This window comes from Notamacropus eugenii, chromosome 2, assembly GCF_028372415.1.
Source record: "Notamacropus eugenii isolate mMacEug1 chromosome 2, mMacEug1.pri_v2, whole genome shotgun sequence".
In the NCBI taxonomy this organism is placed as follows: Eukaryota; Metazoa; Chordata; class Mammalia; order Diprotodontia; family Macropodidae; genus Notamacropus; species Notamacropus eugenii.
The window spans coordinates 11,736,740-11,761,962 of record NC_092873.1 but is presented as its reverse complement, the minus strand read 5'-3'; the positions used below and the strand labels follow the sequence as shown (position 1 = coordinate 11,761,962).

At 37.5% G+C, this 25,223-nt stretch overlaps 2 protein-coding genes across 2 annotated transcripts in view; both read left to right on the top strand.

Moving 5' to 3' along the window:
• Nucleotides 1–25,223, top strand: part of LOC140522509 (vomeronasal type-2 receptor 26-like) — a 132,028-nt gene that overhangs the window by 52,412 nt on the left and 54,393 nt on the right. Inside the window, 2 exon segments of the mRNA XM_072637928.1 lie at nucleotides 6,986–7,780; nucleotides 13,311–13,529. Of these exon segments, the coding sequence (XP_072494029.1) occupies nucleotides 6,986–7,780; nucleotides 13,311–13,529 (1,014 nt within the window).
• The window catches only part of LOC140530369 (vomeronasal type-2 receptor 26-like), a 41,332-nt gene continuing 36,338 nt past the window's right edge, over nucleotides 20,230–25,223 (top strand). Inside the window, 2 exon segments of the mRNA XM_072649937.1 lie at nucleotides 20,230–20,474; nucleotides 23,258–23,554. Coding sequence (XP_072506038.1) covers nucleotides 20,230–20,474; nucleotides 23,258–23,554 — 542 coding nt within the window.

Below are 25,223 nucleotides of genomic sequence, written 5' to 3'. Positions count from 1 at the left end.
GGAGGCACAGCCAATGCAGTACTTAAGTGGAAAAATATATCTGTAACTCTTGCATCAGCAAAATACAAAAAGAGGAAATCAAGGAAGTGGGCACAGAAAAAAAAACTAGAAAGAGAAGAAGTTTTTAAAATATCCAATTAAACACCATATGAGAGATTAATTAATTTACTTATTGAGTGCCATACCAAACTACCAAAAAGTATTTATAGAACTAGAAAAAATTATATCAAAATTCATCTGGAAGAACAAAAGATGCAGAATATCAAGGTAATTAATGAAAAGAAATGTTAGGGAAGGTGGTCTAACCTTACCAATTCTTAAATTCTATTATAAAGCAGTAAAAATAAAAACTACTTAATACTGTCTAAGAAACAGAGGGGTAGATCAGTGGAAAATGTTAGGTACACAAGACACAGTAGTCAATGATTATAGCAATCTACTGTCTGATAAATCCAAAGTCCCCAGCTTCTTGGATGAGAACTCACTATTTGACAAATACTGCTGGGAAACTAAAAAATAGTATGGTGGAAACTGGACATAGAACAATGTCTGATATTATATAGAAAATTAAATTTCAAATGGGTACACAAATTAGTTATCAAGGTTCATACTTAAAACAATTTAGGAGAGCAAGTAACAGTTTGTCTGTCAGATTTATGGTGAATGGAGGGATTTATAACAAAATAAGAGCTAGAGGTCATCATGACCCAGCAATGCTGCTTTTAGAGCTCTATCTCAAAGAGATCATAAAATGGGAAAAAGTCCCAAATGTACAAAAATATTTGTTGCAGCTCTTTTTGTGGTGGCCAAGAACTGGAAATTAAGGGATTGCTCATCCATTCAGCAATGGTAAGCAAATTTTGGTATATGAATGTAATGGAATACTATTGTGCTGTAATAAATGATAAACAGGCAGACTTCAGAAAAACCTGGAAAGGCTTATAAGAACTGATGTTGAGTGAAATAAGCATAACCAGGACAACATTATACACAGTAACAGCCACAGTGAATGAGGACTTATTTTGATAGTCCTAGCCATTTTCAGCAATGAAAGGATCCAAAACATTTCCAAAGAACTCATGATGCAAAATGATATCCACATCCTGAGAAAGAGCTATAAAGTCAGAAGACTGAATGAAGCAGACAATTTTCTCTTTTAAGTTTTCTTTTGTTTTTCTCATTGTTTCTCCCATTCATTATAACTCTTCTTTGAAGCATGACTAATGTCAAAATATCTTTAATAGGAATGTATGTGCAGAGCCCATATAAGATTGCATGCCACCTTGGGAAGGGAGAGAGAAGGGAGGAAGAGAAAATTTAAGACTTATGGGAGTGAATGTTGAAAACTGAAAACAAATAAATTAATAAATTTGGGGGAAAAAGAAAGCAGCTGTTAATTCCATCAAAAAATAAAGTACAAGCAAAGCTTGGAGAGATGCAGAATTCTTGACTCAGTAAGAAGGCAGATAAAATTTAGCATTACACTGAGAGTAACAATCCAAAGAGTTTTTATGATGCCTGGAAGGCTATTTATGGGTCAAAGATCTATGGTGCATCTCAACTACAAAGTACTAATGGAGCCACATTGATTAGGGATAAAGATATCATTCTTGAAAGATGAACTGAACACTCCCCTAGTGTTCTCAACAGGCCACCATCAATCAATGCTGAAGTCATTAAATGTTTACTTCAGGTGGAACTCAATCACTCCCTAACTGAAGTTCCAAATGAAAAAGAGGTTTTGAATGCTCCTCTCATGTGGCAAAGCACTTAGTCCTGATTCTATTCCTGCTGAGCTTTACAAGATAGGGGGTCTCTTGCTTCTCTGAAAGCTGACTGAAATTTTCCAGATTGTATGGCAAGAGAGATTATCCCCCAGGAGTTCAAGTGGCCTCCACTGTCCATATCCATAAGGCTAAAGGAAATAGATTGTCCTGTAGCAATCACATGGATGATTCTCTCTTATTCATTTCTGGCAAAATTCTTGCCAGAGTCTTCTTTAATAGTCCAATCCCTCACTTGTAAAATGGTAATCTACCTGAGAGCCAGTGCAGCTTCAGAAAGGGCCCAGAAATTATTTTCTTCAGCATTTTTTGGGTCTCCTTTAGCAAGGTGTTGACCTGCTTTTCATGCTTTTCTTTCATCTCTCTCATTTCTCTTCCCAGTTTTTCCTCCACCTCTCTAACTTGATTTTCAAAATCCTTTTTGAGCTCTTCCATGGCCTGAGCCCATTGAATATTTATTTTGGATGTTTGGGATACAGAAGTCTTGACTTTTATGTCTTTCCCTGATGGTAAGCATTGTTCTTCCTCATCCCAAAGGCTGGGAGGAGATATCTGTTCACCAAGAAAGTAACCTTCTATGGTCTTATTTTTTTTCCCTTTTTCGGGCATTTTCCCAACCAGTTACTTGACTTTTGGGTCCTTTGCCAAGAATAGGGTATACTCTGGGAATCTGTGAGATCTCAGTTCCTCCAAGGTGGCACAATCAAGCATGTACTGGTCTGGATGCAGAGAGGGATTTTTATGCCCAGAATTTTAGCAGTTACCTCTCCACAGCCACCTGGCCTCCAGTTCCCAAGTCAGCACTAGGGGCTGATTTTCAGATAAGCTGGATGGGCAGGGCGACCATTCCATCTGAGACAAAGAGCAGCTCCACCAGAGCCTCCACCCAGGGCTAAGGTAAGACTCAGCTCTTCAATGCCCCCAGGGATTTTTACGCTCCAACAACGGAGCTTCCATAGGGGCTGCTGTGCAGGCTCTGTGGCTGCTGCCTGCTGCCGGAGCTATGGGAAGGCCCTTCTCCCTTCCTGGCTAGCTAATAAAACCCCATCACTGACCTTTGGCGCCTGTGGGCCAAGGGATCTGAGGACCTGCTACTGAGACTGGAGATTCTGCCCGTGAACTGTCCTCCTCCCAGAGTCTTGTAGCACCACACTAAGTGTCCAAGGCTGGGCTGGGCTCTGTTTTGGTGCAACTGATGTTTCCATGGGCCTTTCAGGTCACTGTGTGCTGGAAATCTCCTCCACTCTGTTGTTCTCCACTTCTATTTGTTGAAAGTCCCTCTCTACAGGTATTTTATGGGCTGTGGGGAGGACCCTGCGTGAGTGTGTCTTTCTAGTGCACCATCTTGGCCAAGGTCTTTAGTATTGTGAGTCATGAGGACTTATGGAAAATTATGTCAAAATTTGAGTGCTTGGAGGAGTTCTTCAGCATTGTAGATCAATTACATGATAGCATGTTTGCCAGGGATCTGGATAAAAGACAATGCTCTTATGCTTTCCCAGTCTCCAATGGAGTGAAACAGGGCTGTGTGCTTGCTCTCATGGTTTTAGCATGATGTTTTCAGCCATGTGGTCAAATGCTTTCAATGAAAATAAACACAGTAAGAAAGTCAGCTATCGCACGGATGGCAAATTCTTCAAATTTTAAAGGTTACAAGGCAAGACCAAAGCGGAGGGACTGTCAGTGCAGGATTTTCTCTTTGCAGATGGCTGGGCACTCAGTGAAGCCTCTGAAACTGAAATGCAATGATGATTGAATGAATTCTCTCCTGCTTATACTAATTTTGGCCTAAAAACTAACTTCAAGAAAACACAAGTGCTCCATCAGCTACCACCACACCATCTACTTGTGGAACCATCAGTTACAGCAAATGAAGAAGTTTTGAATGCTGTGGATAAGTTCACTTACCTTGGTAGTGTACTTTCCAGGGATGTACTCAGTGATAATGAGGTTGATACATACCTTGCCAGAGATAGTTCAGTGTTTGGGAGGCTCCAAAGAAAAAGAAAGTATGAGAGAGAAGAAGCATCAGACTTGCTGCCAAACTGAAGACCTACAGAGCAGTTGTATTGACCTCCTTGTTATATACTTGTGAAACCTAGACAGTATACCAGCCCCATGCCAGGAAACGGAATCACTTCCATTTGAATTGGACAGATTCTGAAGATCACTTGGCAGGATGAGATATCAGAAACTGAGGTACTTTTTTGAAGTATACTGCCAAGCAGTCAAGCTCTGCTTCAGACAGGGCAACTCCTAATGGGATGGCTATGTTGTTCAAATGCAACCTGGAAAATAGATCCAGGAGAGATAATTTAAAAATTATGAGACTACAAGAAAGTCATGGTAAAAAAAAGAGCCTAGACATCATTTTTCATGAAATTATCAAGGAAAACTGCCCTGATATTCTAGAAACAGAGGACAAAATAAATATTGAAAGAATCCACTGATCGCCTCCTGAAAGAGACCCAAAAAGAGAAACTTCTAGGAATATTGTAGCCAAATTTCAGAGTTCCCAGGTGAAGGAGAAAATATTGCTAGCAGCTAGAAAGAAACAATTCAAGTATTGTGGAAATACAATCAGGGTAACAGAGGATCTGGCAGTTTCTATATTAAGGGATCAAAGGGCTTGGAATAGGATATTCCAAAAGTCAAAGGAACTAGGATTAAAACCAGCAATCACCTACTCAGCATAACTGAATATAATACTTCAGGGGAAAAAAAATGGTCATTCAATGAAATTGAATGCTTTCAAGCATTCTTTATGCAAAGACCAGAACTGAAGAGAAAATTTGACTTTCAAACACAAGAATCAAGAGAAACATGAAAAGATAAACAGGAAAGATAAATCATAAAGGACTTTCTAAAGTTGAACTATTTGCATTCCTACATGGAAAGATGATATTTGTAACTCTTTAGACTTTTCTCAGTATTTGGGTAGGTGGGAGGATTATACACACATTCACACACACACACATACACACATACACACACATAGACAGCATGGGTTGAGTTGAATCAGAAGGGATGATATCTATAAAAAATGAAATTAAGGGATGAGAGTGGAATACACTAGGAGGAGAAAGGGAGAAATAGAATGGGGGAAATTATCAGTCATAAAAGACAAGAGAAAAGAGAGGAGGTGAGAGGGAAAAATTGAAGTTTACTCTCTTCATATATGGCTTAAGGAAGGAATAACATGCTCACTCAATTTGGTATGAAAATCAATCTTAAACCACAGGAAAGTAGGGGAGAAGGGGCCATGTGGGGTGAGGGTGATGATAAAAGGGAGGGCAAATGAGAGAAGGGAGTAATTAGAAGTAAACACTTTTAGAAAGGGACAAGGTCAAATGAGAGAATAGAATAAATAGGGGACAGGGTAGGATGGAGAGAAACATAGTTAGTCTTACACAATATGACTATTATGGAAGTCATTTTCAAAATGACACATATGTACCCTGTATTGAATTACTTGCCTTCTCAGTGGGGATAGGTGGGGAGGGAAGAAGGGGGAGAAGTTGTAATTCAAAGAATTAGAAACAAATATGGAGAACTGTTATTGCATATAACTGGGAAATAAGAAATACAGGCAATGTGGTATAGAAATCTATCTTGCCCTACAAGAAAAGAGAGAAGATGAGAATAAGGGAAGGGTGAGATGTAATAGAACTGAGGGCACATTGAGGGAAGGGGTAATCAGAATGCAAGATGTTTTGGGGTGGGGGAGGGAAGAGAAGGGAGAAAAATTGGATCTCAAAATTTTGTGGAAATGAATGTTGAAATCTAAAAATAAATAAACATTTTAAAAAAATAAAATAAAAAATAAAAAAAACCCATTCCCTCCTGCATTTATCTTTCTCCTTTCTCTCATTTTAGGCAATTTGGTAGGTTTGGGAAAGTGTCTCATAGTTGTTTTAATTTTCATTTCTTTAATGAATAAGAGAGATGATACTTTTTTCTTAGCAAATGGTAGAATAGCCCCCAATTCATCGATTTGATTTCTTAGTAGGGGTATAAGAAAAAACTATTTCATAATTATTCTTCTGAGGGAAAAATTACCATGATTGTTATTCATATTCTATTTTTTTTTTTTACCATAGATTAAAGGCTAAGACTAACCTGATGTTATTATGTGTCATGTGTTGGGGAAGTACCATTGTCTTAGGTTCTTACCTTGACTGACACTTAATATGATGAAAAATGTTAGAATGATGCTATATTTTTTCTAACCTTTGGCCACAAGCAGATCACTTTGTGAATCTAGATTAGGATATCCTTGATGGTGGGGTTACTGGGGAGCTGATCAAAATGAAAGTTCAGCACAAGTTACTTTATTTCTTTCTTAGAGCATTGGAAATGAAGGAGACAGGGAAGACACTCTGAATATGAAAATTTCTCTTACCTCCAGGAGAAATCGGTTGACTGAAAGTCTGATACTGTGGACTTCTTGGTTAGAGATCAGTCATTTGGATGCTCCATGGATATGGAAAAATGAATCGTTGCTTATCTCCTAGAATCCTTACTAACATGGTAGGGGTAATGTGTAATGCCAACCTTGGCAGTAGACTTCAGTTTCAGTAGGTCTCCATCTCCCATCTCTGGTTGGATTTTGGCTAGAGAACTTTTTCTCTTTGAACAAGCTTTGGGGCACAATTCTTAGCATCAGGATACAGAGTAAAGGAATTGTTGGTGTTTGAATTGAAGAAGGGACAAGAGGTAATGAGATATGCTCAAACTTTTAAATAACAATGTCATGCAAGAGACAATAGGAATGTTCTCCTTGAATCAACATGAAAGAAACAGAACAAATGAGTTAAGGTTCCAAAAATATTGATTTAGTTACAAAGTAAAGAAATAAGGTTTTAATTGTTAGTTGTCTTAAAGAGGAATAGTCTTTTTGCAAGGCACTGAATTTCCACTCATTGAAAAGTTTCAAGTAGAGACTTAGTAATTGCTTGATGGAGACACCGGCGAAGGGATTCTTGCTCAGGTACAGTTTCAGAATTTCCTCCAAATAGTTATACACCCTAAAGAGTGTGATTTCCTGACCTGAAACTATAAAGTAAAATTAACAATCATTTATCTATTGCTTGCTTTTTGTAAGCCACCAATAGTTGCTTGACATCCAAATGTAAACAGATCCAGTTCCGACTCTGAAGGAAATTAAATGACCATTCCAGTCTTCTTTATTTTTCATTTAGATCAGCTATGGCTCATTTGATCTTCTTCTGACTGATAGGATCCAGTATCCATACGTCTATCAGATGGGCAGCAGGGAATCCAGTCTTCATCACGCATTCATCCAATTGATGCTCCATTTTGGATGGGATTGGGTGGGATTGGTTCTTTCAGATAACATTAAAGGGGAAAATTTCTTCAGTAATCTGAAAGAGGAGATGGTCACGAATGATTTGTGTGTGGCTTTTAAGGAAAGAGTGCCCCTAAACTTTAGAAGTGAAGATTTGGAACTCTTGTCTAGGATCATTGCATCATCATCAAACGTAATCTTCATCTACGGAGACACAGACTCCCTTCAGGAACTTTCAGTTATATTGATTGATTTTGTACTTTTTGGGAAAATGTTGGTCACCACCTCCTCTTGGGATTTTTCTGATGATTCTAATTTTGAAATATTTAGCCATTTCCATGGTACAATAGTATTTTCTCATACCAAGAAGGAGATTCCTGGTTTGAAAGATTTTGTAAAAAGCTTGAAACCCAGTGTGAACCCTGAGGACATTTTCTTAAAGACTGTCTGGGAGTTAATCTTTAGCTGTAGATTTTCAGCAGAAAATCATGTAGAAATGTTGCATTCTTTGTGCTCTGAAGCTGCATCCTTGTCAAATTTATCCACTATAAATTTTGACATGATAATGGAACTCACTTATAATGTTTACCATGCAGTATATTTAGTGGCCCATGCTCTCCATAAAATGCTCCAGTCTGAGGCAAAAGAGACATCAGAACTTGCACGAAACCCAGCTCTGTCTTGGAAGGTAACATTTCTCTTCCATTCTTGGGCTTACAACATTCAGTTTTTAGCTATCTCTTCTATAGATAATGCAGCAATGATCTGTGACTTCAATATTACCCCCTTTTCCCCTAAAATTATCCCCATTTTTAATTTATGATTACATTTAATTTTATGTGAAAACAATAAAATTGTTTCAGATAATAGGCATCTATTTCAATTCTGATATAGGTATCACGGTGAATTTGTTGGTATTCTTTATTTTACACAAGAGTGTATGAGTCTATGTGCAGGAACGGGTCATTAAATCTGTTGCAATTTAGGGCATTTATTGGGTCATGATATTGCAAGTGAAGTATTTTTTGGGATTTCAGCTTCATGGATTTTATTTTAACTTCTATCAATATCTATACCTTAAGCAGCAGAGTTGATATTTGTACATGGGTACCTTTGTTTCAATGATGCATTCATTTTTAAAAATACACGGGGGCCTATTGACAGAAGTTGTATCTTATATAAGATTCTTAGTGCTTGAAAGAACTGCTGGTTGTGGTAGAAATGTTGGGAAACTGGGAACACAAGGAGTGATCATAGTCTAGCAGAGTTTATAATACAAATGAGGACCTCTGGTTACAGAATGATCAGCAGTCTAGATTTGAAGAGAATACATTTCAAACATCTCAATTAGAACATTTCTGTGGTCTGTAGTTTTATGGGATCAGTCATCCCAGGATAGATAGGAAGTTCCAAGATAGAAGTTCAGTAGTCAATGATACTATGGAGAAAGTAAAATTGGACTTGATTTTCATAGGCCAATGATAAGACAGCAAAAACTCAATCAACTGAGATGTACATATCACGAGTAGAGGAGAAAGAAAAATGGGAATGTAGCAGGTTACCAAGACAAAAAATGAAATAGGCCTGCATGGATAGTTCCAAGAGAACCAAAAAATCAGAATTATCTGACTCTGGTGAGGAAATGAGTTTAATAGAAAAAGTGATTATTTTTCATTTTTGCAGATTTAGATTGTTTGAAAGCAGATGATTGAAGGAGAAGCTCTCAGTGGATGGAAAAATAATAATTGACAATAGAAAAATGTCTGCTCAATTATCATTTCCTTGTTTTATCTTCCCCTCATAATACAGAAGTATAATACACTAGTTAAGAAATTGTTTGATCTGGTTATGAATCAGATAATGAGATCCCTGTAACCAATCTTTCAGTTAGCAAAATGAGCTTAGCAAATGAACTGTTAGAAGATTGTCAGAGCAGGCCAAAGATTAATGTAGCCTAAGGATCAAGAATTAGTTCAACTGAATTTACTTTCTGAGGACATTTGAGGTCTTGTGTTTATAAATCAGAGGGAGAAACTCCTGCCTTTTGTGAACTGTCTCTTTTACTGTTTTAATTTTTTTTTCTCTTTGAACAACCAGAAAACTCTGATAGCTGGCCTACCGCTGTGTTTAATGCCAGAAAGACCTCAATTTAAATCTAGTCACAGACACATATAGACAGACACAGATCTCGGGCAAGTCACTTATCCTCTATTTGTCTGTTTCCTCGGGTAAAATGTGGTCACAATAACTGTATCTACCTCTGAGGGTTCTCATGAAGATAAAAAAAAATTACATTTGTAAATGACCTAGCACAGACTCTGAAACATAGTAAGAACTATATAAATGCTTATTACTAAAAAGTTAATCTTATCATAGTTATGATCTATAAAATGTTTTGTATATCATGTAATTTTATAAGAACATAAAATACATGAAAAAGTACAGTTTTATAATAATAAGACAAATACCATTATTTCTACTACTTCTCTTCATTCTTCTTCTACCATTTCTAAGTACTACTGCAGAAAGACAACTACTACAAGTACCACTACAACAGCAACTACTAATATTAACAGTAGGACAGCACACTTCTTTTTTAATCCTTGCACACTTCTAGAATGGATTTTATTTGGTTAGAAATCAATGCTTGCTTTATTGTTTTGTTTGATTGTTGAAAAGGGGAAAAAATTATCCATAAAAAATGATGTTTAAAAAAAGTGTTAATATTGTAGATTAAACTTTGGAGTGTGTCATAGGTAATAACATTTTGGGGAGAGCTCCTGGTTGGTGAAAGCATGCTCTTTTCTGGACTTCACTCCTATCTCCATTGAGATAGACCTTTCTTGCTGATTTTCTAAGTTATCTTGGCCTAGGAAATTCTTTCACTCTCTCCTTTTGTTGGTTCTGCCAATCCAGAATTTGGTTTAAGGCATTATTTTCATATTGATTTGAGGAGAATTCAGGATAGGTCAGACAATCTGATGCCTTGACTGTCATTTTGGCTCTGTTCCTAATTCTGTTTTTCAAGGTGGTATTTCCATTATTAATTTTTAAGCCTCTTTTATCAAGCTGTTTATTTTTTTCTTGAATGACACTCATTTGTTTTTTGCAAATTTTCCTCTGACACTCTTATTTCATTCTTTAGCTTTTATTTTTAAGAATTCTTGTTATGGTTGTGTCTAATTTGAATTTTCATTTGAGACTTTACTTATCACTGTGTAGACATTGTTGTTTTTTTGGAGTTTGTGTCTTGATGTTTTTTTCACCATTGGAGCTTTTCTTGGCTTGATTCTTTTGGTTGTTTCCTCATTTTTCCAGACTACTTACCAATTTTGAATGTTACCTTAAAATTGAGCTGTGCCCTTGGGATGTGTATGAGGGAGGGCACTCTCTCAGGCTTTCATCCAACTCTTTCAAGTGTCAATTCTGGGAGTCTACATATTGTTGCTTCCAAAGTGTTGTTTTCCAGGGAGAAGTGTAGTGACTGCTCACTTTGTCTGGTCTTTACCCAGAAAGCAACTCTTTTCTTCTATAATTGCAAGCAAAAACACTGTCTTCTGCCTTTGAATTGTGAGCAGGTCTCCTGCTCCTCTAGAAACTCAAGGGCTAGTGGGTTTCTCTGCCCTGGAAAGTCTTTGGGCTGAGTTCCTGAAGCTGCTGCAGCTGCTATTGCAGCTGTCTTTAAGGCTCACTGTTTTTAGTTTTTCAATTTCTCCTCTGGTTTAGGCCCCAACCAGGTATCACAAACCTGTCCTTCCAAACTTGTAAGTTGTTTTGGGCAAAAATAATAATTCATCATGAAATTTTATTGGCTATGCTGTTTCAGAATTTAATTAGATGCATGTTTGAAAGAGAACGTTGAGAGAATTCGGCTCGGTTGCTGTCTCTGCCATCCTGGCTCTGCCTGATACATAATTTTTAAGTATGTAATTTCACTGACTTTCTTTTATTTAGCCAGAACACTTTAGGGTTCTCTACTCTATCCCTTTCCCCACTTTCTTCATTTGTTTGGACTTTATATGCTATGCAATTCATTTATAGGACAAACTTTCTTTTTTCTTTTCTTTTTTTCCCTTCAAAGATTCGTTTCTTCCCCTTTTGGTGCCTTCCTGTCAGATGTACTCATCAGTTCTTTGTTGTTGTCCTTCTTATTTCTCTGGTATCTTAAAGGGAACATAATAAACCCCCAGCCAAAAATGACTCCCTAATTTTTTGATTGTCCACATTTTGGGAATTTACTAAGAATGTTTTGTCTCAGTGATGGCCAAGGTTTTGGAAACTTGGCTCCATTTTCTAGAGTTTCTGGAATTTTCAAGTTTTTAAAAATTAATTTATTTTTAGTTTTTGACATTCACTTCCACAAGATTTTGAGTTCCAAATTTTCTCCCCACCCCTCCCCTCCCCCACCCTAAACCAGTATGCATTCTGATTACTCCTTCCCCCAATCTGCCTTCACTTTGATTACACCCCCACCCCTTCTCTTATCCTCTTCCTCTCCATTTTCTTGTATGGCAATATTGATGTCTATCCCTCATTGCCTGTATATCTTATTTCCCAGTGCATGAAAAAACAATTTTTAATATTTGTTTTAAAAACTTTGAGCTCCAAATTTGCTCCCTTCTTCTTTCTCCACCCACCTCCATTGAGAAGGCAAGCAATTCAATATACATGTATAATCATGCAAAACACTTCCATAAGAGTTATGTTGTAAAAGACTAACTATATTTCTTTCTATCCTAACCTTCCCCCTTCATTCTATTATCTCTTTTAACCCTGTCCCTCAACAAAATTGTTTACTTCTAATTATGCCTTGTTGTCATTTGTCATGCCTTCTACTGTCCCCCTCCCCTCTTACCCCTTTTCCCCTACTTTCCTGTAGGGTAAATTAGATTTTCTTACCCAATTGAATATGTATGTTATTCCCTTCTTAAGCCAAATCCAATAAGAGTAAGATTCACTCATTCCCTCTCATCTCTTTCATCTTCCCCTCCATTGTAAAAGTTTTTTCTGCCTCTTTTATGTGAGATAATTTATCCCATTTTATTTCTCCTTTTCTCCTTGTCCCAAAATATTACTTTCTCACCCCTTAATTTTATTTTTACATATCATCCACTCATATTCAATTCAACCTGTGCCCCCCCCACTTCATGGTCCATGAAGTGTCATACAGATCTCAATGACTGAAGGCCAAATATATATAATTATTTCTTAGCTGTTAGATTCTATACTTTTCTCCTGAAATAATGAAATCTTACCCCAAAATTTCTCAGCAAGAAGAATGTAGACTTCATTTTAGTTTTCATTCTTCTTGTTCTAAATTTTCAATTTCTCTATGCAATTTTCTTGATTTATTGAGGATGACATGTAGATCCAGTGTGTGCAAAACAATTCCCTAGCTTTTATTGGAACCTCTGCTTCTCAAATCTTCCTCAGATTGCATTAATATTTCATTTCCTTGCAGTTTATCATGTAATTTCTTTTATAATTTCTTCCACTGAAATAATCTTTTCCTATTTGTTTGGCATGATTGAATTTTCCAAATTGTTTAGACTCTTAATCATTTATATTTGCTTTTCTTTCTTTACCTTGTATTGCATCACTTTGAATATCAAATTGTCCTTTGTTCTTAAGTTCAACTTGTTAACCATGTCAAAGATTTACATTGGAGATTTTTTATTTTATTAAAGAGACTTTTGTATAAGGAGTAAGACTTCCCTTATAAAAAAATCCAGCAGTGCACATTTCTTAAGAAACAAGTCTGTGTTAGGAAATGTGTAAAGTTGTGTGAATGTAAAGAAAGGCAAAGAAAGTTTCAATTTTTGAGGCTCTTACAAGCTAATAGGAAAGGAATAGTAAGGCTCTGCTTGTAGAAGGTTCTGAGTCCTCTGTGATGACAGGCTTTAGAAAAGAAATAGAATGCAAGATATCAAAGACATTTGGAAGTAATTCCTGATTTGGTGAAAGGAAGATGAAATGGTTTCAGTTACAGTCTATGTCGATGACACATAATTGGTCACTGGCTTTATTCTTGTATAGCACAATGTTTTCTATGGAATAGAAGAAAAAGAGGAACTCCAAAAGAAGAATTTGAAGACAAGAGAATGACACCTTTTGGAAGCTCCAGATTCAGAGAGTATTTGGTGTTGATAGTCAACCTGTGACATAAGGATGAATCCTTCTTTCTCCAAAGATTAATAAATTGTTATCTTTGCCTTCAGCTCCACAACTTCCTGAAATGTGCCAGTCCTGTCAGTAGTGACAGTGATGGATCATGTAGAGATGGAGCCAGCATGGCTCCTGAGACATATGACATCCTGAATTTGAAATCCTTTCCTGAACAGAGGGTGACTCTGGTGTTAGTGGGGGAAGGGACCCTTCATGGTCAGTGATTCAGCATTAATGAAAAGGACATAGATTGGCCAGAAGATTTTTCTCAAGTAAGTGACCCCTGAGTAATAGAACCTTTATGACTTTGCCTATTTATAGTTCTGGCCACTTTTGTTTGCTCACTGGCCCCAGGATGTTCTCCACAGTTGCTGGAAACTATTGTCAGGGTTCTAGAATCTCCTTACACTTATTTTTTGGTGTGAGTAATATAGAGCTCAGATTTCCTTTTTATAGTCTTTCCTTATAATTATTTTCTTCTAATTTATATAATGATCTGAATTGTTCATAAAAAGAGAATCTTGAAATATCCTAGATCATCTGTGAAGTTTGAAGAATAGCAATAAGGGGTGGGAGATTTGAGAATTTTTTTCCCCCAAAAAAGTCAATCATACCTATGCTAGTTTACTTAGTGTCATACCAATGAAATTACAAAGTACCATTTTATAGAGTTAAAAAAAATATAGAATTCATCTTGAAAAACAAAGGTCAAGAATATCATGCAATCAATGAAAAAATGCAAAATTAAGTAGCCTTACAACAGTAGATGATGAACTATGTTACAGAGTGATAATTTTCAAAACCATCTGGTTCTTGATAAGAAGTATAATAATGGATAAGTAAAATGGATTAATTACACAATACACAGGGATATATGACTAGCAATCCAGTTTTTGATAAAATTAATTATCCAACCAATGATACATTTTTAGAGTAAAAATTCATCATTTGAGAAAAATTGTTGGTAAAACTGTCAAGTAGTGTGGCAGAAACTAGATATAGATTAACATCATATACTGAATACTAAGATAAGGTCAAATAGTATAAATGATTTACACATAAAAGGTAATATCATACATAAATTAGAAGAGTATGGAAAAATGGAGCTTTCAAACCTATGAATAAGAGAAGAGTTTATGACTAAAGAAGAGACAGAAAGGATCAGAGGATGTAAAATGACTAACTGCCTGCATGAAATTAAAAATGTTTTACACAAACAAAACTATTGTATTCAAAATTGGAGGGAAAGCAGGAAGGTAAATTATTTTTAAATTAAATGTGTTTGATAGACATCTCATTTCAAAAATATATAGGCAACTGAGCCTAATTTAGAGAAAAAAATACAAGACATCCCTCAATTGAGAAATTGTCAAAAGCAAGGCAAGTTTCAGGAGAAGAAATTAAAGCTATCAATAGTCACATGAAAAATACTCCAAATCACTATCAATTAGAGAAATGTATATTAAAAGAATTCTGAGACACTACCTCATATCTATCAGATTGACTAAGATGAGAAGGGAAATGACAAATACATGATAGACATGGCGAAATTGGGAAGTAACACACTGTTATTTGAGCTGCTAGTTAACACAGTGGATAGAATGTTGGGTCTGGAGTCAGGAAAACTCATCTTTGTGGGTCCAAGTCCAGCCTCAGATATTTACTAGTTGTGTGATCCTGGACAAGTCACTTAATTTTGCTTAGTTTCCTCATCTGTAAAATAAGTCAAAAAGGAAATGTCAAAACACTCCAGTATCTTTGCCAAGAAAACCCCAACTGGGATTACAAAGAGTAGGACATGACTGAAATGACTGAAGAAAAACAAGTATACTTGGGGCAGTTGTAAAATGGTCCAGCCATTCTGGAGAATAATTAGAAACCTGACCCAAAGGGCTGTAGACTATAGTATTAGCACCAGTAGGTATGTAACCCAAAGAGATGAGAGGACGGCAAAGAAGCACCTATCTGTAAAAACAAACAAAAAGAAAAAAAGAAAAAAACAAAACGAAAAAATAAAAGAAACATATGGCAGCTCACTTTGGATTGGCAAAGAAATAGAAATTGAAGGATGTTCACCAGTTTAGGAATCACTGAAATAAGTTGTGGTGTATGATTTGTATGGGATAAAAGACCCTTACTCAAAATTTTAAATAAAGGAAGAGGCTTCTCGATAAGAACAAAAAATGATTTATTGCAATTCTCACGAGAAAGGGGCACCCCTCCATGAGGATGGGGCTAATCTGATGGAAGGAGGCAACTTACAGAGGATAAGAACACCATTACATAACCTAACGCAGAGAATCCCATCTCCCCACTATCTCACCTCTCCATTGGTTGGGAGGTGGGCTTACAATCTAAGCATGAAAAACTAGACAAACCCCGGGAAATAGTCACCTATCCAGCACGCTTCCTCCTCTATTACCTAATTTAACTGTTGATGTGGCTTTTCTATAAGGAGGGGAGGAGGAAAAGGTGGAGCTGGTAATGTTGATGTGGCAACAGTATAACAAACGAAGGGGAGATTTGAGTAACTTCCCAGTTTCAGTTCATAGCACTATCACAAAAAAAGAAGTGTGTGTGTGGGGTCAACTGACTGTCCACAGGCCTTGGATATCTAAAACTCAGGTATCCAGGGAGGGAGGCTTTATGGAAAAGAGATTTTATTTAGAAAATACAATATTCCCCATATTTTTTTTATTATGAAAAGTCTTCACAATCTCCTCATTTCACTCAATTGTGATATAATATTATTTTACTAATGAGAAATTACAAATAAAAAGTTTTCTGAAACATTTGAGAATTCTTTTCCCCCCTCATATTTCACCATTTTAATCTAAGACATAGAGAGATCTTTTATTCTTTGAAATACCAGCCTTTTCCCAGAGGGCATTCAAATACTGCTTTAATTCATATCCCTTACCCCGAATCACCCTATCAACTATACCCTGGAGGAAACACCACTCACTTTAGGTAATGAATGAGGGAGGGACAGTACTGAGTTCTGATGGGGTCTAGCAGAGTTTGACAGAATCTCTTGTGAAAGGATTAATCTCATTAAGATAAAACTTACACATTATTCAGTATTGTGTGTTCTTTTGACCTTTCACAATGCCCATCCCCAAATCCTTTCGTTTAAAAAGTAAAACAGGCTAGATGAAACACAATGTAGCAGAAAGAGCATTACAATTGCAGTCTGCAGACCCTGGTTTGAATTCTCACTTTACCACTGATAGACTAGTCACCCATGTGACTTGATCAGTAATTCACCTCCAGTTTTCTCTGTCAAATATGGATAATTCTTGCTCTAGTTACTTCCTAGCTATGTTGTGAGGAAGGTGCTTTGTAAATAGCAAGTCACCATAGAAATGTGACTGATTCTTATGAATAAATACACATTTAAAAGGCAATAAAAGGGAGGGGGGCTGAAAGAAGGAAGGGATGACTGTAGGAGGTGGTGATAAAAAAATGAATAAATACACATGGAATTGAAATGAATGCAAGTTCTCAGGGAGCAAACCTCACGTTCTTGTTTTGGGCAGGAAGCACATTATAATAAGATCCCCAAGTTCCAAAGTATAGCCTATATACATTTATTTACAAGTATCTAGAAATTCTTGGATCTTGAGAACATACCTTTGGGATGTGGGTAAGGAGTTTTCCAGTGAATGGGAGAGTGTTGCGATTGAATTACAGAAGTGCTCCTGGTAATGAGTGACTTGTAGGCAGTGTATATGTGGATCTGTTCCACCAAATCATCTAAAACTTTATAAAACCACCCAGCAACAATTCTCCCTCTACCTGTTGTCTCCACTGTACAAATATTACCATTCTGTTTGTGGGGCAAAACTTCTTCCATTGCTTAAAGTTAAGATCTCAATGTAAGGATGGGGCAACTGATCATAAAATACAGAAGTCAAGAATATCAGAAAGTTAAAAATCCATGTTTTCCTTTTCTCTCCCCACCCCCCAAATACCTTGATTACAGCCTTTTGTAAAAAGCACACTTTCAAACATAAAACTTTTGGAAAAAATACTTTGTCTTTGACATACAATATATGGAAAGAATCTGAACGTAGAACATCAAATACTGGGTTTTTTACTGGGAAAATTAGTAAGCTTAAATTATTTAGCTTGATTTTATTAATCATAGAGAAGCAAACCAGACATACATGAGTCACTGGTACAGAAAACCTCTATTTGACACCTTTGGAGGCCTATCAATGCTGTATAATCAATGAAGCTCCAACATTTTCTATTCCTTGACTGGCTATGAGTTGAGACTATTGCACCACTATTCTTGGTTATTTTAATGAAATCTTCTCTTTGGCCAAGGAATTTGCTCATGAAGGAAGGAAGCTGGTTACCATCCTAGCTCATAGACTTCGCAAAAATACCTGTGTGTGCATCAATAATAGCAACACCAGATGTAAGGATTTTCAAGTTAATATTGTGAGAAATGCAAAATTGCTAAAAAATACAGCTGCCTTGAAATCCTATTTTGGCTTGAATCCTAATTTGGCTTGAATCATTCCAACACACTCCCTCCCTGCTACCACACACATGCCAATACTTGCATTCCTTCCACTCTTTCCAAAACAAGGTCACAGAATCTTAGAGTTGGGAAGAGATCTGGGGTGGTCATCTAGTCCAACTCCTACCTGAAGCATGACACTAGTCTTTCCCAAAAATGCAACAGAATAGATCTGTGACAGCTGTTCACATTTGGTATTTTTGGTGCTTGGTGCCTACTCCAGGCAAGGCACTGCATTGGTGATATGAAAACAAATTTCCAGTGAGTTGAGAAGGATGTGTTGGCTGATTCCAGCTCCTTCCTTGGTATCTATGGCTGGGTCCCAACACCATGGCTGTCTAACTCTAGGGTCGTTATTTAATTGTTTGATTTATAACCTATTCAATCACATATTTCGAGAAGAAATGATTTAATGGTGCAATCTTCTGCATCATAGCCTGACACAGTCATATAAGGGTGCTTGACTCTATTTCTCAATCCAGTCATGAAGAAAAGTTTCTACAGAATACACTATTCCTGGCCACAAAGGGCCTTCCATATATAGTAGTTGCTTATTGAATCTTCATTGAACTGAAAATTCAATTCTTCCATAATTCATACTTTTTTCCCTTTAAATTTATAGTAGAATTTATCAGTTTTCATAGGTACAAATGTACCAGGTATGACCAGCCCATTCAGTATCGTACTTAATTTTTTTTCAGTCAGACTCTTCATCATTTCAGCTTCTTGCTTCTCTCTGCTTTCTGGTTCAGTCTACTCTTGTCACTCTTCACCATATAGATGAAATCACCAAGGGTCTCTCTCATTCACTGGGATGTTCCAGAAGTGATGGCTTACTGCTTCTGCTAGCCATGTCTTGATAAACCCTGGTGTAGTCTACAATTGTGGAATGATTTTTTGTAGTGCATGCTCACCTGCAACGAGTACAAATCAACCTCAGGTAATTCTGTTTCATTCTCAGGAGAATCTCTGCCATCATCACTGCTCTTTCTCTTCCTTTTATTACATACATTCTGGATGACATTTTTGTTAAAAATCACAGATAGATGTCTTATGCAACTGTTTATGTCCACCCAGAATTTCTTCTGGGAGATGCTCATCTGAATCCTCTTGCTGAAGGAGGCATTACTGGCAGGCTGGACACAGTTCTCCTGTCCTTGATAAGACAACACTTACCATTTTGCTGTTTTCAGAGCTACTGCTGAGTGGTTGGAGGATTGTCCTGGTCTTAAGCTGGTTTGAAGTCAGGAAAGGTGTGGCCCTTGGAATTCTGGTCTATGCTGTGGTCCTTATCCAGGTAGGGCCTCTTCAAAGATAGATACCAGTACCAGCTCTCTTCTTGTCCTGTAACTGTGACCATTTCATCTGCCCCTTTGAACATGCTGAGGAAACCCTTTTCCACATGCTGAAAATGGGACTTAGTACATGCAATGGAATTGCAAAGAAATGCATGGTATTGTACTCAATACTAACACAGGTTCTCCTCATATCTTTCTGAGCAGTTTTCCAATCTTCTTACTATCACTTGTCTGTGAGATCCTGAAGCTGCACTTGCTTCTGTGGTCATACTATCTCCCAGTCCCACTGACTGCTGCTCTATGACTTCCCTAACCCAAGTTTCAGACTGGATCACTGACAGCAGTGATAACTGATGAAGTGCTAGTGTGGACAACTGGTACTTTTGTGAAATTGGGAGAAATTAGGAAATAGCTGCATGAGAAGGAGTGGTCCCCCAGTGGGAAACTGATGGGAAGAGACAAGAGTCCCAGAGGATAAGCAGACATATCAGAGTTCTGATTATGATTTATTGGAGGAAAAGTCAGAGGGAGGAGACCATTGATTTATTAGGTTGTCTAGCCTTTAGTGTCAGCATAATGCTTGGTACAGCATCAGGACTTGATAAATGTGCATTACATATCTGGACATCTCAGAACTCATGGAAGTTGTGAGGACTCCAGGGACTAATGGTGGGGAAGGAGAGTCTAAAGTAAAATTACTGCTGTATTCATTTCAGTTTATGAAGTTTGCAAAATGAAGGATGCAGGTGCAGAGTTTCTGTGCTGGATGGTCCCCAGACACCCTCACTCTCAGATCCTCAAATATGGTAAATATATTTGTTTGATTTGTGTTTGACTGGCACCAAAGAGACATGGAGATGTACCTCTTTACTCATCAATCCACAGGGAACAAAGAGAATAATATCCAGGAGCAAAAATGTCCCATAAATCTGCCCAGCTCTTTCTACTTCTTGCCTTTGTCTTAAGAAGTGACGTGCTGCATGTCATGCTCTGCTTTCCCAAGTGAGAAGGACTGTTCAAAGTCTGAGCGTCCATTAGGAGAGAATGATCTTTAGCAACAGGGAATGTGACTAGAGTTGCATGAACAATGACTGCCTTATATTCCCTTACTCCTTGACTCTTAAGGGATTTGTTTCATTGGCCATGGGCTTGTGGCAACTGGGGCTTTCTTTCTCTCAATTATTTGTGAGCCTGCTTTTGCAGTTTTCTCTCTCTGAGTACCACATAGGGATGAGTCCTTGTTATATAGAAAGAGCTTACAGGCCCACATATAGAAAAGAAGGGGATCTAATCATAGAGGGCTTCTTCTCCTTGTTTCTAAAAATAGAGGAAAAAATCAGCAAGGAATCATTCATATACTCTCCTTTCTGGACGGGTGTCCAATCAAAGTAAGTAACTAAGTGTGTGTGTGAGTTGTGTGTGTGTGTGTTTATTGGTGAAATAGTCATCTATATTTCTGTCTGACTAATTTGTTGGTAGATTTGTGTTTTATTTAACCTCCCAGCTTTTATTTAGCATCCTAGTTCTTTAAAATAAAGACCTGGTTTGACAATTTCTAGAAACTTGGTATTTAGGAAACTGATAAAGTAAAGGTTTCATTAATGTTCAGTGGGGCAAGCAGAAAGATAAAGATTATTAATCTACATCCTATATGATACTACAAACACTCAGAAATTCATCCTAACAGTGCAATGGTGAAGGCGACACATTGGGGAGGTGTCCTGGGCTTTCTACACTAATTTAAATATCCCGGGCTCCCTACACTAACTTTCCCTCCCTGGGCTTTGCTTGGAATCTTACCTCAAGATCTAGATCTAGATCTCTGTTAGTCTTCAGACGTCTCTGGCCCCTCCTGTGGGGGAGGGGAATAACTAGACAGAGCACCCGAGTTGGCAGCTGCACACACTTTAATGGCTACATCACTACCCCCGGGATCCCCCCAATGCCCCAGTATATCTTTAGGCACCCGAGCTCTTCCCATGTTCCTCCCCGTAGGCAGAGCCTATCCTGTTACTGAGGCATTCCCTGTACCTCCTAGCTTACTAGACCAGCTAGCGCGCTATGTAAGCAGGTTAACACCTCCAGGTGTCTCTACTTTCCATACAGGAGGCCACGGTCCAGAGCTGGGCCCCAACAGGGAGGAAATATACTCAAATATGGGTTTTAAGTTGCAAAACTCTGTTTCCCAAGAATAGGTTTTATTGAGAACTCTTTATTGCTGCCAAATATGGGACAAAACATTCCTTATCTAAATTATATATGACAAAGAAGTTCTTGAGGTCACTTATCAATGTTGTGCTTGCGAGTGGTTTGGGTAGAGGGAATTTCTGTGTCTTTATATCACAAATTGGGGGAATGTTAACTATCTTAGGCACTAGAAAAGAGAAAAAGTTTAAGAATGCTTCAGTCAGTGCAGAGTTTCATCCAATCCAAACTTCAAATCTCATCTTCCTGACAGAGAGTTACCAAGGGAAAAGGACAAACCCATTATTTTTGCTTATAGTCTTTGATGGGCTTTAGGAGGACTTGCTCAAAGTGACTCCATATTGGAATTTTATCAGTATAAGTATAAAATTAAAACATCTCTAAAACACCAAACAACATAAAGTTTACAATGACCACAAGTGACATGTCTATCAGACCACTGACAATGAGATTGGTCCTTTCAAATGTTCAGAGACTGGGCTTGAATGCTATCCTTTTCAGTCCTGATTTTTATCCCCATTTCTTTTACTCTGCTTCTTCCCTTCCCTTCCCTTCCCTTCCCTTCCCTTCCCTTCCCTTCCCTTCCCTTCCCTTCCCTTCCCTTCCCTTCCTTCCTTTCCCTTCCCTTCCCTTCCCTTCCCTTCCCTTCCCTTCCTTTCCTTTCCCTTCCCTTCCCTTCCCTTCCCTTCCCTTCCCTTCCCTTCCCTTCCCTTCCCTTCCCTTCCCTTCCCTTCCCTTCCTTTCCCTTCCTTTCCTTTCCCTTCCCTTCTCTTCCCTTCCCTTCCTTTCCCTTCCCTTCCCTTCCCTTCCCTTCCCTTCCCTTCCCTTCCCTTCCCTTCCCTTCCCTTCCCTTCCCTTCCTTTTCCCTTCCTTCCTTTCCCTTCCCTTCCCTTCCCTTCCCTTCCCTTCCCTTCCCTTCCCTTCCCTTCCCTTCCTTTTCCCTTCCTTCCTTTCCCTTCTCCTTCCCTTCTCCTTCCTTCTATTTCCTAACCCACTGATTGCTTTGATATTTTAAAAGGGGACACAGTGATAGAACCTGGGTTGGGAATTGTCCTTGGGGGGTCATTACAATGAGATCAGCGACTATGGCCTAGGATTCTCTTCAAGGTATCTTCTAATTGAGGTGTGTGAGATACATGATGTTTCTAATTCTCGAGGACCAGACTTTGTTTTGCTGCTTTTTATATACTCACTGCTTAGTACGGTATCTGTCACATAGAAGGTGCTTAGAAAGTATTTATTGAGTCAGTCTCTGGTTTTCAATGATCTGATATCCAAGAGAGAAACAATATATCCTTACCTGAATAAGAGAGGAGAGGCCTTCAGGGCCAATGAATATGCCTTGAAATTCTATATTGTCATAATCTTCCTACTTAATTCAGGTGGTCATTACAGCAAGGGAGAGATGAGTATTTCCTCTGGAATCCTTCAGTGTTACACATTACATTTTCTTGAAAAGTACACTTTTGAAATGCCTGCATTCTATTTTCACCACAAAATATTATCTTAAAATCATTATAATAGTTGTAGAACCTATATTATCAATATATTTTTCTATTCCTAGCTAATATGTTTTGCATGACTAAGGAGACCAATAGAAATCTTTCCAGATTTCACGTTCAAAATTAGCAGCTCCTCTTTTCATATTTGCACAAAATAAAAATCACACTGCCTGGTTTGTTGAGTTCCATTTCAACACTAGTCATATTTATTGTCTAAAGCACACTTTCTCTCCATATGAAAGTATTTGAAAGTATGTTTAGTCCAAATCATTCATTTTACAGTTGCAGACATTGACACTCAAGGTGGTGAAACGATTTTTCCAGGGTTACCCTGTTAGTAAATGTTACTAACAAGATTTTAGATGAGTTCTGACTCCTTGTCCAACTCTATTCCTTATGACACTCTGCTGTTTCTATGCATATGGAATTTTGCCTGGTTCTTTACTTTTATCCTCTCATTTTAGGTCAATGATAAAGCATTACCAACATTTTCTTGCTCTTCAGTTTGCTGTGGATGAGATCAGCAAGAACCCACATTTGCTGCCCAACATAACATTGGGATACCAGTTGCTCAATAACTTGCACAACAACAAAATAGCTGTGGAGAGCTCCTTGATATGGTTGGCAGGGAGGGGCCCAACCATCCCTAACTATAGTTGTGGTGGGCAGCCCAATTCAGTGGCTGTCATTGGAGGGATGTCATCTACACTGTCCATGGCCATGGCCACCATTCTCAAACTTTACAAAATTCCACAGGTAAGGCAGTCTAATATTGTCACTCATTTTCATCCAATATGTTCTTGGTATTTAGTACAGCAGATGCTTTATAATCTGTTCTGGTGCAGTGTCAGTGAGTCAATAAAGAGTTATCAAGAAGATCTAGGCAATGTTCTGACAGCAGGAGATACTAAAAAGGGTTAAACAGTCTCTTTCATCAGGAAACTCACTTCTCTAGATGAGGTATTGCTCTAAGGCTTTAACGTGGATAGTTTTGAACCAAGTAGAAATCTGCCCAACTAGAGGTCACTGTTCTTCTAGTTCATCTTCTCTTATATTTGTATAGGACTCAGAAGATTTGAGATGGAAGAAAGATTTTTCTTATCCTCACCTCAGAAAATTCCCAGGGAAAAGACTCTCTTTTAATTTTGATATTGGTTTGTGTCTTTTCCCTGAAAGGATCAGCCTCTAGTATTTGCCTTCAGTAGTCTGGTAACAAGCAACATCCAATTCTGTGTTTACAATGCTCTTCCAATTTGAGCTGAGAATTCACCCCCTTTCTGAATCTGATCTTGATTTGTCCAATATGAGATGTATCCCTTCAGAACGGAAATAGTTTATATATTCAAGTTATTTCAAAGAAATAATTTTTTATCAAGTGCTTAATGTACCTTTCTAACTGGATACTCATAGAACATAATGATGAAAAAAATGCAGCCTTTGTGTGAGCCTACTGATCAGGTCCCTGGACAATGTGAGAGATATAAGCTTTGTTTAAGTGCAAAGTCAAAATGTCATTTTCTTTTTTGTTTAGCAAGCAATCCTTCTCTGAGCAGAGAGGATGAATATATGCATCAAAGGAGTGACGAATTATATATTTCATGGTATTTCTGAGAGCAAATTCACTGATGCTTCTATGCCACAGTTTACTTAAGCTATCCCTGATTTTCTGTGTTATCCTTTATACTTCTCACTATTTTGATTTTTCAATGTGACCCATTATTATATTTGTTTTCACAGGACCCTACAAATTTTAGTTTACAAAAAGTGCTTTTTCTTCAGGGATTTTCTGGGATCAATGAAATTCCTCAGTAATTACCCAAATTTCATAAGGTACAAGGCAATTCAAAACATATTTATGAATCAGAGTATTATGTGATGGGCTCTGTCCTATAAACTTGTGTTTGAGATAAAGGAAATTTTGAAAACACAAAATCACACTAGGCCCTTCATTAGTTTTTTATTGTTCTCTTTGGTCACAAATACATACACTAATTTAATTACATTCATGAATTGTTCATATATACATGAAGACATTTATCTATTTTTCAATCTTTGTATTTATTAAATAAAATAAAATTCTGAAGGAATAACTGGAAATTGTTATATTCTCCTGTACAGATGCCACTTAAATTGGATCCTCCATGACTTTCATAATTTCAAGAGGTAGAGAAGTGAGAAGTCAAGAGAGATAACTTGTTCTAACACACAGGTTCAAAATGTAAAATTTTATTTCCACCCAACAAAGAGTCCAATTCACCTCAAAAGTTGAGGATTTGTATTCTAAGGATTGAGTATTGTAGTTGAGTTCTTACAGTCATATCTCAATCTCCTTGACCCTATTTTGTGTTTTCTTGGCAAAGTTATTAGAGTGTTTTGCCATTTCCATCTCTTCCTTCTTTTATATGAGGAAACTAAGGCAAATAGTGCTCA